At 39.1% G+C, this 14,301-nt stretch overlaps 1 protein-coding gene across 1 annotated transcript in view; it reads right to left on the reverse strand.

Annotated features, from left to right (window-relative positions):
* Positions 1-4,342: 4,342 nt before the first annotated feature.
* col15a1a (collagen, type XV, alpha 1a) overlaps positions 4,343-14,301 on the reverse strand; it is a 40,291-nt gene continuing 30,332 nt past the window's right edge. The window contains exons 31-41 of the mRNA XM_030767629.1: positions 14,018-14,095; positions 13,816-13,844; positions 13,564-13,653; positions 12,460-12,604; positions 9,094-9,161; positions 8,557-8,685; positions 8,270-8,320; positions 7,908-7,970; positions 6,658-6,855; positions 6,052-6,161; positions 4,343-4,601 (exon numbers count right to left, since the gene is read on the reverse strand). Of these exons, the coding sequence (XP_030623489.1) occupies positions 4,343-4,601; positions 6,052-6,161; positions 6,658-6,855; positions 7,908-7,970; positions 8,270-8,320; positions 8,557-8,685; positions 9,094-9,161; positions 12,460-12,604; positions 13,564-13,653; positions 13,816-13,844; positions 14,018-14,095 (1,220 nt within the window). The remainder of the gene's footprint in view (positions 4,602-6,051; positions 6,162-6,657; positions 6,856-7,907; positions 7,971-8,269; positions 8,321-8,556; positions 8,686-9,093; positions 9,162-12,459; positions 12,605-13,563; positions 13,654-13,815; positions 13,845-14,017; positions 14,096-14,301) is intronic.

The following is a 14,301-nucleotide window of genomic DNA, read 5'->3' on the forward strand; positions in this document are numbered from 1 at the left end:
ATACAGTTTACTCCAGTGACAAAAAAAGACGTTGTATGAAAGAACGTAAGAATTTTAAAGATATAACGTGTTTTAGAGTATTTGAGAATACGCATGTGGTAAAATGATGTAAAATGCTAGGTTTCCAAACACCAGTGGCTCAAAACACCTTTTTTTCCCTATTGATTGGCCCCTTTTTTCACAGTGTATTAAAGGCTCAAAACAAGAACATACATTTCATTTGACATTTCATAGCTGTGTCTGAGACCTTTTGACCTCTGTATTAAATTCTCATGACACCTTTGACCTTTGAACAACGATGTACCCATTTGGTTTCCAAATCGCTATGTGCCCTATACTTGCTGAACACAGAGGAAGCAGTGTTAGGACCATACAGACTCTGACCTCTGCATCTCCTGTAGCTTGAGGCAGAACACATTGACCAACAGCCCCTTACAAGACAAAACCACAGAGATACTCACATTACAGTATGGTAGCTATTGCCTCTGAGGTCTGATCTTGGGGATGGTTTTTATTTTGGCTTCAGAATTTATTGAAAGGATGGAGATTTGCATCAGAGATTATGGGCATGCTAAACTCCACAAAGGCACAGGGCTAGAGGGCAGTATGTGTACCAGTGTTGTGTATGTACATATGCAGCATAATAAATGGAAGAAATAAAGTAAAAACCTCAGTAACACAGACTCTTACAGATTCAGTAGTATGATTGGGGGAAAATAAATCAACCTCCGAACAAACCCTAAAGACAAAACCAATGACAAAAGAAAGGACAAATACTTAAATTGAGTCTGTGCTTGTGTGATTTTGATTTTCTTTGTCTGTGTAATGCTCAAAATAAAGTGGTCATAGAGAAAAATAAGCCTGACCTCTTAAACCAATCATAAGAGACAACCACAGGCCAATGAAACAGTCGATTTCATGAAAGTTCACTTACACTCAGTGAATAATCAGGAGCTGTTTCATTCTCTGGGCTTTTTACTAAGCAAAATGTTTTTCAGTGGGGGGATGGGAGTCACAGAGAATTAACATGGAATAAACAGGTACTGTCTTTTTTCTGTTATTAAGTGTGGCACGCTTGTCATTGAAGTGGATTTAAACTGATGAGTTCTGCAGTAAGGCCAAGAGCATAGAGGCCACTCAGTGTCTTAAGAGATGACTGTATTTTAGCATACAGATTTGCTATGAGCCAGCTGAGCCTTAAATTACTAGATCTGTGGATGTATCTCTCTCTCTCTCTCTCTCTCTCTCTCTCTCTCTCCCACACACACAGACACACAGACACAGACAAAGACGCAGACACACACACACACACACACACACACACACACACACACAAACACACATTCCTCCCACATATCTTGTACATATGTTGATATATGGCATGATTTGATGTATATGATTGCCTATGTACACACATGGACAGATTTACTGATTGGCCTCAGCATGTGATCTGATCAAAGTGAAGCTGAAATCCTGTAAGGATAGATTTGCCATGCTGTCAGGGTGCCACATGTAAATGTCCACTTAATGTCCATGATAATAACATGCTAATCTGAAGTGTGTATTTTTAGCAGAGAAATCATTTTTGTTTGCCCAACCTTATGTTTGGGGGTGGCGGGCGGTGGGGTGGGGGTAGGAAAAGCCAACCTCAGAATGCAACCTTTTCAAAGCCTTTGAATGAGCCTGAAGTAAATTACTCAGTCACATTTAATTTGTAATGCTATAGTCATTAAACATAAGCTGAAACACAACTCCACCTACATCTAGGCCTCATGGACTCACATCCTGAGTCTCGCTGTAATTACCACTTAAAATTAAAGCGTTTCGTCTCTTACTGTGGCCGTACACAAGAGAGGAGTTGAAGGAAAGAAGGAAACGGGCACTAATTCTCCAATGTGGTTTACACATGTAGCTTCACACTCCCACAAAGAGCCCGGGTCCTGTGTCCATGTGATGCCTTAGCTATATTTAGAAAACACCAAAGTGCACTCAAGAGCCAAACATAGCCCTCATTTTCCTTTAATGAGTTAAAGAAAAAAGACATGGTCTGTAATCAGTGTACCTCACTAATGAAATTACAGTGGGCTATCCAGCTCAAACTGTCATTTTCTCCCCAATACACGGGAGCTGTCATCAATGAATTGGTATGTTTTTATTTATTGACTCGATACGAACAGATACATTAATCACTTTGTTCCCATGGCCAGAAAAGGCCAGAATTATTTTGATAGACAAGAACCCTGGATCACATTTATCCAGCAAAATCTGTCGAGAAATGATCAAAGAACCTGGAAAAAAAGGGTCATCCTATGGACTTCATGGCCTGATCATTACGAACTGGTCTTAATAAGGATTACAACTAATCCTGGACAAAGTTTGATTTCTGAATGTAGAATCTTCACTGATCCTTGTCTCAGAAAACAGCTTGAGGTTATACATTCTTACAGATGCAGTAATCAGTTCACCTCAGCTGCTTTGGTACGTAAACAGCTTGGAATACGTTTTGATCACTGCTGAATGACATCATCAATAATCACACACATACACGTGTTCCTTTGCTGGACAAACCGTGAATCATTATGGGTTTAGTGGCAAAAGCATTGTTCTGATCTAAGACAACAAAAAAAGAGGAATGAGTACAACAAAGGAAAACAATGGAACGGTGATTAGACAGATGTAAGGAGTTAATGAGTTTTTCTGTAATATTTCATATCTCAAGCTGTGACCCTTGATTCTTGTTATAATTATAAAAACATTCCTATGAAAACTTTTCAGAAAAACAGAAAAACCAAACTGTGGAGTGGATGACGTGTGTGGTGGGATAACGCAGCAGTGGTGCCAGTCTGAGGGTGGCAAACCTCGCCAGTGTGCCCTCAAAAACACCCTACCGTGATGCCAGCCCTGTGTCCACTGCCAAACATATCAAAACATTCACTCTGGACAAAAATGTTGTACACAACTTTTAGGAGGTGCAAACTCCGCTGTAAAATAGCAGGCGGTTGGCAGGAACGTGTGTTAGGATCTATTTCAAGGTTCAGCGTTCAAGTGTGCAGTACTTTACATTTAGGGTATTTTTGTCATATTGAACTGTTGCAGTGTCACTCAAGTAACTAGGGTTTTATCATTTTTTTTATACAAGGCAGATATTAAATTTAAATATCTGGAAAAATGGGCCTAGTGCTGCTGATTGTTAACTGTTTAGGTGCAGTCTTTTGTGGTGATGTGAAACGTGTAAAACTACGTGCAAACATGTCACAGAAAAAAGAAACAAAAACAGCTAATAAAATGTTTAAATTATAACTTTAGTGAAGGTAAAGTAGGTTTGTTAGGTTTCTTGAATTTAAAATTGTTTAAGTATGTGTAAATATCTCACCAGTTTCAATGACATTTGTTTTCCACCTCTCAGATGAAATTCACATAGTCTTTGTAATTGAGCTGAGAGTTCATAGAAACATCAATCAGTGACGTGATTTAAAACATACATAATTAAGGTTATTGAAGTTGTGTGATTGCTTATATTTTGTAGTAATTCTCTAAACTGATCAAATAAACCATCAGACACAGATTTTTGAAAAAAAGACTTTATTCAAAAGGCACAAGTCCATGTATAAAAACATACATTCCTTTCATATATTGCTCAAGTTTCTTCATTTTGAAAAAAAAAATTAAAAAGGGACAATTTGTTTAAATTATTTTTAACATTTTTGTTTTTTTGTCTCTAGAACAAAATGCAGTCACATGTTTTTACCAACTGAAAATCTCATTTGATGAAAGTTGTTGCAGTGGAAATATGCAAATATCAATAGATAAAGAGACAAGAAACTGGAGCAGAGTTCATTTAAACCACTGGAACTATAAATTACATATTTATCATTTTGACATATTTAGATTATGTGCGGTCACGGTATAAATAAAACATTGAAATTAAATTAAATACTAATTGAATCTGTTTTCTTTTCTTTGCTGCTAAAAAGAGCGGTCACATAAAGACCTGTGTGGATTCAGAGTGAGAGCTGAGAGAGAAAAAAAAAAAAAGAAAACAAAAAAGAAAGTACAGTGCATCAAAAAGGGTCCATTGCCAATTGTTCCCTCTTTGGGCTATGGACAAAATGCTGCCTACATTCTGTGCACAAATCAGAAGTCCTTGTGGTCAAACTGAGAAAAGAATAGAAAAAGACAAAACAAAACAAACAAATGCAAAAACATTGGCAAGGACTAGCTGTCAACAGGCTTCCTCGTGTCTGTCTAAATCTTGTGTTGTGGTCTCCATTCAGTTTTACGTATATTTACACCTTTCCGGAAAGTTTGAACTGACAGCGGAAGTGGGCTTCATCTGGCTGAGTTAATTTCGATAATGCCAGTATTGGTAACGGTACTGTGCTCTTTTGAGCCCCTGGGCGGACTGGTCCTCCGGGCTTGTCTCGATACACAGGACGATGAACTGATTGGAACAGCTGCGACTTTGCTGGTTCAGCAGACCGCTGTACAGGAAAGACGCCTGCCCCACAATAGCCATGTCGCCGGCTCGCCACGACTCACAGTTCTGCTCATCCAGTCGCTTCCCCCTCTCTGAGGAACCATGCCAGATGGCCTTCTGGGGCCTAAACAACAGAGAAAGGTGGAAAATCACACAGACACAACATAGTCTATGATGTACACACATACATACATATAAAGCCAACACAGTGCAATCAGTTTGTTAGCAGTAAAAACACACCAATATACAAAGCTCACAAAACACAAAATACCCAATTTAGAATTGAATATGATGAATATGTATGTCTCCTTTTCAATATCCATGTCACGAAGCACTCAGGTGTTTGAAAACCAAGGACTAATCTCAAGCAAACATATATTTAGCTCAGATTTTTTCAAGTCAGAACACATTAAGCTTCCTAAAAGAGCAAACAAAGACTATATCTTTCTTGACAGTCTTTTGTCAGCCATCATAGAATGGCTCATTTTGTTGAAAGGCACAATGTCACGTTTCTAACAGATTCCTGAAGGATTTATGATGAGGTTTTACAGGGCAGTAACAGTAGTGGAGTCTTTATTAACCCTACACAGATGTTCACCATGATAACATGTGACATAAACAACCCCACTTCTCTCTGCTAAATTCATTCATCCTTTGCCTGAAATATGAGTTACCACAAGGTCCAAAAATTGTCCCATTTCATAAACAACCCTAAAAAAAGATGACTCCCAAACCACAATTGCTGGTCCTTGGTCTCTATTTCATCTGGCATATGAGTATGAGTGTCTATATATAACATTCTGGGGCTATAAATAGATCTAAACTGAAAGTGAGAGGGCAAAGTTAGTCATAAAAAACAGCTTTGGTGGAAAATGCAGCAAAGAAACTCAGAGATGCAGCCCCCGTTGTCTGGGTTGTGGCTGGGCCATCCTGAGCTTTTGTGGAGGCAGCTGGTGTTTTTCCCCTCTCTGTGCAAACACTTGTGCCTTGGTGTTGTGTTGGGGATCTCCCATGTGGTTTGAAGCAGAATGTTCAAAATGATGGAGGGAGTCAATTTATTCCCATTTTAAAGCTACATTTCAATAGCATTATTCTTCCAATCAAGTCTTTATCAAATGTGTAAATGGATGTGGTTCTGACTCCCTAAAGGTGTTTGGTCCCTAGGACTGAAAATGTGTTTCTTGAGCTCATCACAGTAAAGTTTAAATATAAAAACGGGTTTAGCTGTTTTTTAAAGTTCAAATATCCCAGTAGACAGAGTAGACAAGGCATAGTATGTTTGCCATATAGTTAAGATGAAGATGAGCTGGTGAGACACCTGGTTCAGATACTAAACCGTGTGTAGTCATCATTCGACAAACTGTACATGGTTTATTAAGGTTCTCACAAAAGATGAGTAAGACTTATTATCATTGTTTAGTTTTTACAGTAAGAAGCTCCTAACCTCATAACGTATACTTGCTTATCATACCAGCCATTTGGAATGTGAACCCTCTAACTTTCTACGGTGTAAAAAACGAAGGAAAAAGAAAGAGAGGAAGAAAGAAAAAAACAAGTTTGACCCGGTTACTGACCAGAAAGGGTCACTCATTACGTCCCGTCCGTCAAAGGAGAAGAGAGGGATACCAGGAGGAAGAAGATGGTTGATGAAGATACTCTCCCAGTTCTTAAACAAGATTTCACCCTAGAAGCACCCAGAAAGAATAAGCTGACATTAAACATCCAAGAACACAAATTTATTATGAAAGCTTTCCCTTACAAACCATGGAAGAAGTGATTCTATGTTTTCTGTTCCTCTTAGGAAGCAAAGTAAAACACTTCTGCTCAATCATTGTGGTTATTTAAAAAAAAAAAGAAAAAGGGTTAAATCTTGTTTTGGAAAACACATTTTTCAAAAGAACGCATGTTAATATAACACAAAGACGGGCACTTCCAGAGCTTACAGACAAATACGCACTAAGTCATCATCTAAGTGACATTACGCATTTACTGGATCATCACCAAAACCATTTGTCTTTCTCTCATTGAAAAAAAACAAAAAACATCAGAAATACTGTTGACTTTAAATTCTGTTGTTATGACCCGTGGCAACGGAACAATGAGAGGACTCACAGATGCTCATATTCATGCACAACTATTAAACACATCAGGTATTTTGTGCAAAGCGAAGCGTCTCTCACTCTGAGGTTGACGACTGGCATGTTGGTCCTGTATGCCGGGTGGACGAGATCGATGAGGTCCTGGAGATGGTGGGAAAGGAATGCCCGGTACTCATCCCGAATCCCCATGGCCTGGGCCTGTGCGCGGCAGGCTTTGTTTACAGTGTGAATGGAACCCATGTTTCCAGTGTAGGGTGTGTTTAAGGCAACCAATCTCAGCTGTACAGAAAGACAGGCAGAAATAGATGGCAGAGGTCAATGCTGGTAGAAGTGGACCAGGTCTGGGCCAGGGTAGATTTTTCAGGTAGGGGTAAGGTAGATTCTCAGTTAGGCTTGGCCTGCTCCACCATGGGCTGTTTCTCAGTTAGCCAAATACCAAAATCTGCACAGTATGGATGTATAAATGTCCCTGTAACAAAGAACTTATCCTACCAGAGATACATTTGTGAAGGATTTTAACTTTAATTCTCCATTTATCTGAGAAATCCTGCTTTTGGGAAAATTCCCCCACAAAGGTAAATACAACTCGACCTGGATTTAACAGCAGTTATTTGAATCGGTCTTTAAATTCCAGTTATTAAAACCAAATTTTCATCTTTCCTCTAGCATGAATGAGTTGGGAGGGTGAATTTACAAAACCTGAAAGAAAATGGACCTGGATAAGCATTTTGGAGGCAATTTAGTGCATTACCAAATGCATCAATACATAGACATGGGGTTACAGCACTCACATGCAAACCACATGATTTCCATGCCTGAAATGACAAAAACAAAGCCTTATATCCTGCAGTGCCTTCATTGTCTTCTCTCTCTCTCTCTCTCTCTCTCTCTCTACCTTTCTCTCTATACGGACACTCCATGTAGCTAAACCATGAAACCACGAACATACATTTGGCCTGTCTGGCGTGCCCCTCTGCAGCAGTGGACAGGCAGGACAGTAATTTAGCAGTTTACTGTATAACTTAAATATTCCACATCATAATCACAGGGACTCACTGGGCACACAGACATACTGGGCACATTTTAAGACTCTGTTTCAACCAAACAAATCAGCATGAAAACCAATGATGAATGTAGTAAAAAAAAGAAAGAAAGAAAGAAAAATATCACAATCTTTAAATATCACACACGCACAAACACACACACACACACACACACACACACACACACACACACACACAATTACACACATAAAGAGAGGGTGAGGGAGGGAGGAAGTGGAAGAGAGAGAGAGAGAGAGAGAGAGAGAGAGAGAGAGAGAGAGGGCTCACCACGTTTCTTGTATGGATTCTGGGAGTGCTGCTGAACTGAGGGCTGAAAACCAGGGGCTGGGCCTGAGCAGAAACAGGTCAATAGGACATGAACTCTGTGATCCTAATCAATATCATTTCCTATTCAAACGGTGCATCTCCCAAGGAAGCATTAACAACACTCAGATCTATTTCTCTATATCTTTGAATCCCACGGTTTAGGTGTCTAAATAACAAGTTCACTGCTATTATGCTCTAATAATAATTAACAACCTGCTATGACTGGACAGATTAAAATTTTATCCCCAGCGTTTCATGTAATTCAGTGTGAACAGGCAACGTGTCACATTAAAAAGAAGAATAGTGCAGACTACAAGCAGTACCTCATCTTGTGAGAGGAAAGTGGAGGACTGGATCTCAATTAGTCCACCAAGCTGTGAGCAGAAAAAGAGGGAGAAAGGGAGAGAGAATCAGAGAAAAGGTGAGAGAGGGAAATTATATTACATATTTTGCCACAGCCATTTTTTTCCATCTAGTAAAAGCTTCTGTAAAAATCAGGCCCTACACCTGGGCAACCATTCATATGCATTACATCAGCTCATTCCAGACATTATGACAAAACCTTCAAGTTCAGATCATTTCAGATGGAGTAAAGTAAAATGATTCTTACCTGAATCTCCTTCCAGCCTCCAGGTACTCTGATGTACAGTTTCCCTGTGTCAGTCACATATGATAACGTTCCATCAGTGTCCAAATACGCCTGCCGTTTCATCACTTGGAGACTGGAATATGTCTTTAACTATGATACACATGGAAGAGACAGGGTCTTTCACTTCTTACATGGAGTGTACAGCACTGTCAGAGTGTTGTCAGTCTGAATGTAAGGGCCTCTGTTAAATCCTGTAGGTTTGTGTTGGATCAATGTGCAGATGTGTGCTCCGTTTAACTTCTGAGACATTCTGTTTCCCGGTTGTTGATAAAATGACTTTGATAAATGATCCTAATCCTGAAATACTGAGGGGCCATTTTGTGTGTGTGTGTGCGTGCGTGCATGCGTGTGTTTGTGTGTACACTTTTTCAGTGAAAAATTGTAACTGTAATGAGAGTGATTTATGGAGGGTGTCATAGAAATGACCTTAAGTTATGAAAGAGAAAGTTAAGCTAATGACTTCAGAGTCTGGGAAGTTGCTGTATCAGTCTCACTCACTTGGTTAGAGTTTTCAGCTGGTCTTCCAGGAGGACCTGGGGGTCCTGGAGGGCCGGGGATAGTGACAGCTGAAACGATATTTTTCAGAATTATCTTTGAGTGTGTTGTTGAATAAAGAAGACAGAGTACTTCATAACCTTCGTCTTTCTTTAATAACCACATTCCAAAAATAATGTCCTCCATGCTCATCCAAATCATTCACAGATCTCCTGGTGCTTCATAACTTTACTATATGCCTCTCCTTGTTGGGAGTGAAGTCAACAATTTTTCACTGAATTTCCTATTTCTCCAGATACATTTTAAGTCACATAACTGATAACTAACTTGTTAATACTTCCTGTACAAGCAATTTCTACATTTGTTCCTTGAAAATGAATGCGACTTCAAAGAGCCAAAATATGTCAGTTTACTCCTCCCTACCCAAATAAGCACAGAATCAAAGTATAAAACTAACATATCTCTCCTTACTTGGCATTTGAAATCTGTCATATTCGCAGAAATTTGGCTCACTGAATCAGTTCCTTACTGATCACTTTCCTTGTCTGGACTGTTTGCCTGACTGATTTGAAGTATATTCCAGAAACTAGCTGTTTTTTTTTTTCAAGCGACTGCACAATTTAATCACCCAACTGCAAAATCTCTTTTTGTGACAAAAAAGTAATTTGCAATCTCTTGGGTTTTACCAGAATAGTAGGTCAGTGGTATATGGGTTTCTCCGGGACTCATCTCTTTTCTAGAGTTTTCTTCAGCCTCACTTTCCAGACTGCAATTCTTCAGCTGTACTTTTCAGGGATTATCAATACACCATTCCAGCGTTTATGAAATCCCTCACAAAAAACAGGCATATGTCAAATGTTTGACATACCGAATGAGCAGTGAACCATCATCGCTGTTTACCGAAAGAGCTCTCCTCCCGAAACACATATCGTCTGTCCTTCAATCTTGCAATCTTCTATAATTTTATCTGTTCTCCTGATAAACATGTTGGTAATTCAGGATCTGAGAAGAGCCCCTTGTTTTGGCATCACACTAAACAGCTTTGTCCAAACTTCTCTTTAGAAAACACAAACGTTAAAGAGTATCCTCTAGGGCAAAACGAGGAGTGGAACAATTGAGCGGTAGTATATCTGGAATTTCATTTTTCCACCCCTTTTCCTCACATTTTACAGCTCTGAGGATTTTTTTCAGGTGTTTGTGAAACTGCTAAATCTTCAAATCTTTCTTGTTTGTGGGCCAGCATGTGGATGTTTGAATATGATGGATCCCAGATGAGTTCAGAGAAGTTTCAAACGCTTGGCTCACAAACTGTCCTTCATTATAATTAACAAGTTCCACTGCACATCCAAAATGAAAAAAAGTCCAAAAACAGTGAATAATAACATGTCTAAATATGACATTTTAGGTCCTCCTGGATCTCAGAGGTCAAGTCAAAGTGTGTTGACTATATATGTATACTTTTTCCCCTCATAGTCATCGTAGTCAGTTATGGATAAAGGAGATTGGACAATGACTCAGCAGTGCATGCTTTTGCTACACTGCCGTGTGTATCTTGCACTCATAGGGTTGCAAAGGTTAAATGCATCGTGGTTCTGTGGTCAGCTTTTCAGAATGAGAATGAGAAGTTTGTGGACATTTTGTTTGAATGAGGAATTTGTGGTCAGCGGTCATTCGTTCAAGTGAGAAGGTTGCAGTCAGTTTGTAGAGCTAACCTTTCTACCCAAGGGTGCAGTGTTTGACTGCCCACACAACCTCTTGCTAATTGTGCATAAGAACTTTCCATCTTGGTCTGAGTGACTGACGCAAAAGTTCAGCCTGTCTTGACCACGTTCACAGCTCTGGAAGAGTGCCTCTTAAACTTTAACTGTATTAAGTTATAATTTGGCATTTCACAGATGCTTTTAGAAATGTGACTTACAATCAGTGCATCAATCAGCTCAACTGATGCATCTAAACTCTCTTCATTTCTCTGAATGAATTCATGTTCCTAGAGTCCAGTCAGACATGGATTTTAACAACTGCCGTCCTTAGCTGGAAACAATGGTGCATATGAGGTCATGTTTTGGCTACTTCAAATCTTGGCTTCATTGCTCCCTTTGTTTGCACCTAAAAGAATGCTAACGTTAGCGTCTTAAGACTCAGCTACCAGAACCAGTGAAATGTCAATCAACAGACCCGTTTTAAGGTTTAAAAAATGGAAAACTTGTCCTTCGTTGAACTAACACATCAGCTCACTCTTCCTGTTACTGCATTCCTTGTCTGAAGTTGTGTCTCTCTAAAACCACATATCTCTGTGAAGTAAATTTACTGTAATGTAAATACTCAAAGCCACTGAAATCTGATCATTAGCACCCTTTTCCATGGGAAAAACATAAATTTTGCACAAATCTTTGCCCCATAAAGTACAATATCATAACTCTTATGCTCTGGCCCTAATATTCCACTAACAAAAAAATAAAATTCATATTTTTTTATGTTTAATAGTGCGTGGATTGCACTGTGGTTAGGAGACCCAAGGTGGAGAAAGCTGAGTTACACAAAAAGGTAATAATTGCAAACGAATTTCAATCTAAAGTTCACTGAAAGGAAATCCACGTCACTAGCTCTGACAAAAACACTTATACTCAAAGTTCATCCCTAAACCCCAAAATACTGTGCTATTGAATAGAGAGGACAAAGTTCCCCTGTCTCTAATAATATTCCCAAAGACAGCATGTCCTTTGTATTTATCTGTTCTACACCACTCTACATCTTTCTAAGCAATGAATGAGATAAGCGATATTTCCGTAACTATGTTACAGAATAAAAGGACCACATAAGACCATATGCCTCCACCATGGTCCTTTTGTGGCATATCGATGATTACAGCACACCACCACTGTTTTTCTTGTTAATCTTTAGTCATTTTCACTGATTAGTCATCTGGCAAGACAGCAGGAAGTCTCACACCAGGGTGTGTGGGAGTGCTTTTTCAGTTAGGCTCCATTTGTTTCTCTTTAATTATAAAAGAGATTCATAGCCACCCATGTAAAATCTAAAGGTGTCAGAGATATGCAGATAAGAGGGGGCTGTTCTCCTTTAACTAAAGTACAATTAAAATAGTTCTTTGTTGCTGTTGTTGTTGTTGCGTTTATTAAAACTCACTAAAGCAGCAAACGCACTGGCATTGAATATGCAGCAGTTTTCAAGAGTTCTGAACTGTTTTGGTTTCATAAATATATCATACCCCCATTGTCATGACACAGCTTTAAAATTGCAGAAAACCTAAGCATTATTTCTTCTGATTCTTCTGACATTTCAAGGACAAAGAAAGTGTTTGTTCTGCTTTGTGATGAATTATTTCTGTAGATTGAAAGTGGAATTTCTTACCAGCTCCATAGTGTCCAGGTTGTCCCGGTGGGCCAGGGGGCCCAGGGGGACCAGCAGGTCCAGGTCTCCCAATACCAGGTGTTCCAGGAGGCCCCCGTAAACCTGGATGTCCAGGGGGTCCAACAACAGAATCTCCTTTAGGTCCCTAGAAGCAAAACAACAGATTTCACAAACTTAACAGTTTCCTCAGTATATTTAAATTTAGTTATTAAAATAAGAAGTGACATTTTACTGGACTTAATGGATTTAAATCTGAAAATCTGTCATCTGAATCATCAGAAGTGTTTTCCTCTATTTTCCCCCTTCATAAACAGATGTTGTGTAACGGACAGGGCACGAATGAAACAGTAAAGTGACGTGAAATTAAAGTTAATTAACGTTATTCTGCTGGCTAATCTGTGTTTTGGTATAAACACTGACTTTTGGAGCTTTCAAAAAGAAATGAAACAGTGTATACAGAACGCTATCTACTTGTCACTTGGTAAGATATACTGGATCAATGGAAAAAAATCCAAATAAAAAAAGAAAAAAAAAAACACAAGAGCTGGGTAAACAATCACACTCATTATCTTCAGAGATTTTCCCATTTGGCTTGTTTTTCCACTACACTCTCTTTAATCTCTAAATGAAGGTCATTTCTAAATCCTGATTACATGAGGTAAAACAGTGCCTAAGACATCTTGAATATATGAAAAAAAACACATTTTGGCAGTTAATTTTGGCAGGGACATATTAAATTAACTAATTGTCGAATCATGGAGACATCAAAAAGACTTTGAACCAACTACAACGAGCGAATCAAATAGAGGAATTTTCATCGGACACAAAGAAAGAGAAAATACTCGCAAGAGAATAGAGATGAATGAAGATGGGGGTCAGATGGAGAGAAGAATATGAGATAATTCAAATAAGAAGAGGGAAAATGATGGGTCAGTAACAGAGAGTGACAAAAAGAGAGAGAAATCAGAACAAAAGAGGTGGATTTTGAAAGACAGGCAGAAAATAAAGTCTAGTTTACACTGAACATTCTAGTTGAAGAGAAGTCAATTTTTGTTTGTTTGTGTGTGTGTGTGTGTGTGTGTGTGTGTGTGTGTGTAGACTCACCACAAGCCCAGATCTCCCAGGGACCCCAGGTGGTCCTGGCATCCCAGCCTCCCCTTTCTCTCCCTTCTCTCCTTTGAAACCCTGGTCACCCTGTAACACACACACACACACACACACACACACACACACACACACACACACACACACAGATTCATTGAGCTACATTTTATTGGAAACAAAGTTATTTTCAAATAAGTCATGTTTAGTTTTTTGTATGAAAGTCTGGCTTCAAGTTAGATATCTATAACTTACCGACGCTCCCTTTGTCCACATGGGGACTGCTGAGAGAAGAGAATCAAATCATGAAAAAGCAAGTGAAAGATTGCTGAATTTTGACTCATACACACAAACACATTTGCATATCAGACGACTAAAGAATAATTATTGGTCAACCCAAAGGGATTCAGACATAGCTGAGCATTATGTGAGTAAAGGTAAGAGGCTGTGTCATTACTTGAGATGCCTGGTAACCCTGGGAGACCTCTGTCGCCCTTTTCGCCTTTGGCACCAGTCAGTGGACAGTTAGCTCCCCCTATAGGTGAAGAGGGAAACAGCAACAAATCATCTGGGCATAAATGATGGCACATGTTTAGGGACTTGTTTGTTATTGAGATACACTGTTGTGTATTAAAAAATATAGCTAGATCTGCTGATTAACTGAGGTTCAATTTCTCTGAGAGATAGACAATTATGTCTTATAGTAATATAAGTATGAAGTTTCTCCCACATGTAGGCTGC

The sequence above is a fragment of the Chanos chanos genome, chromosome 3 (assembly GCF_902362185.1).
Source record: "Chanos chanos chromosome 3, fChaCha1.1, whole genome shotgun sequence".
In the NCBI taxonomy this organism is placed as follows: Eukaryota; Metazoa; Chordata; class Actinopteri; order Gonorynchiformes; family Chanidae; genus Chanos; species Chanos chanos.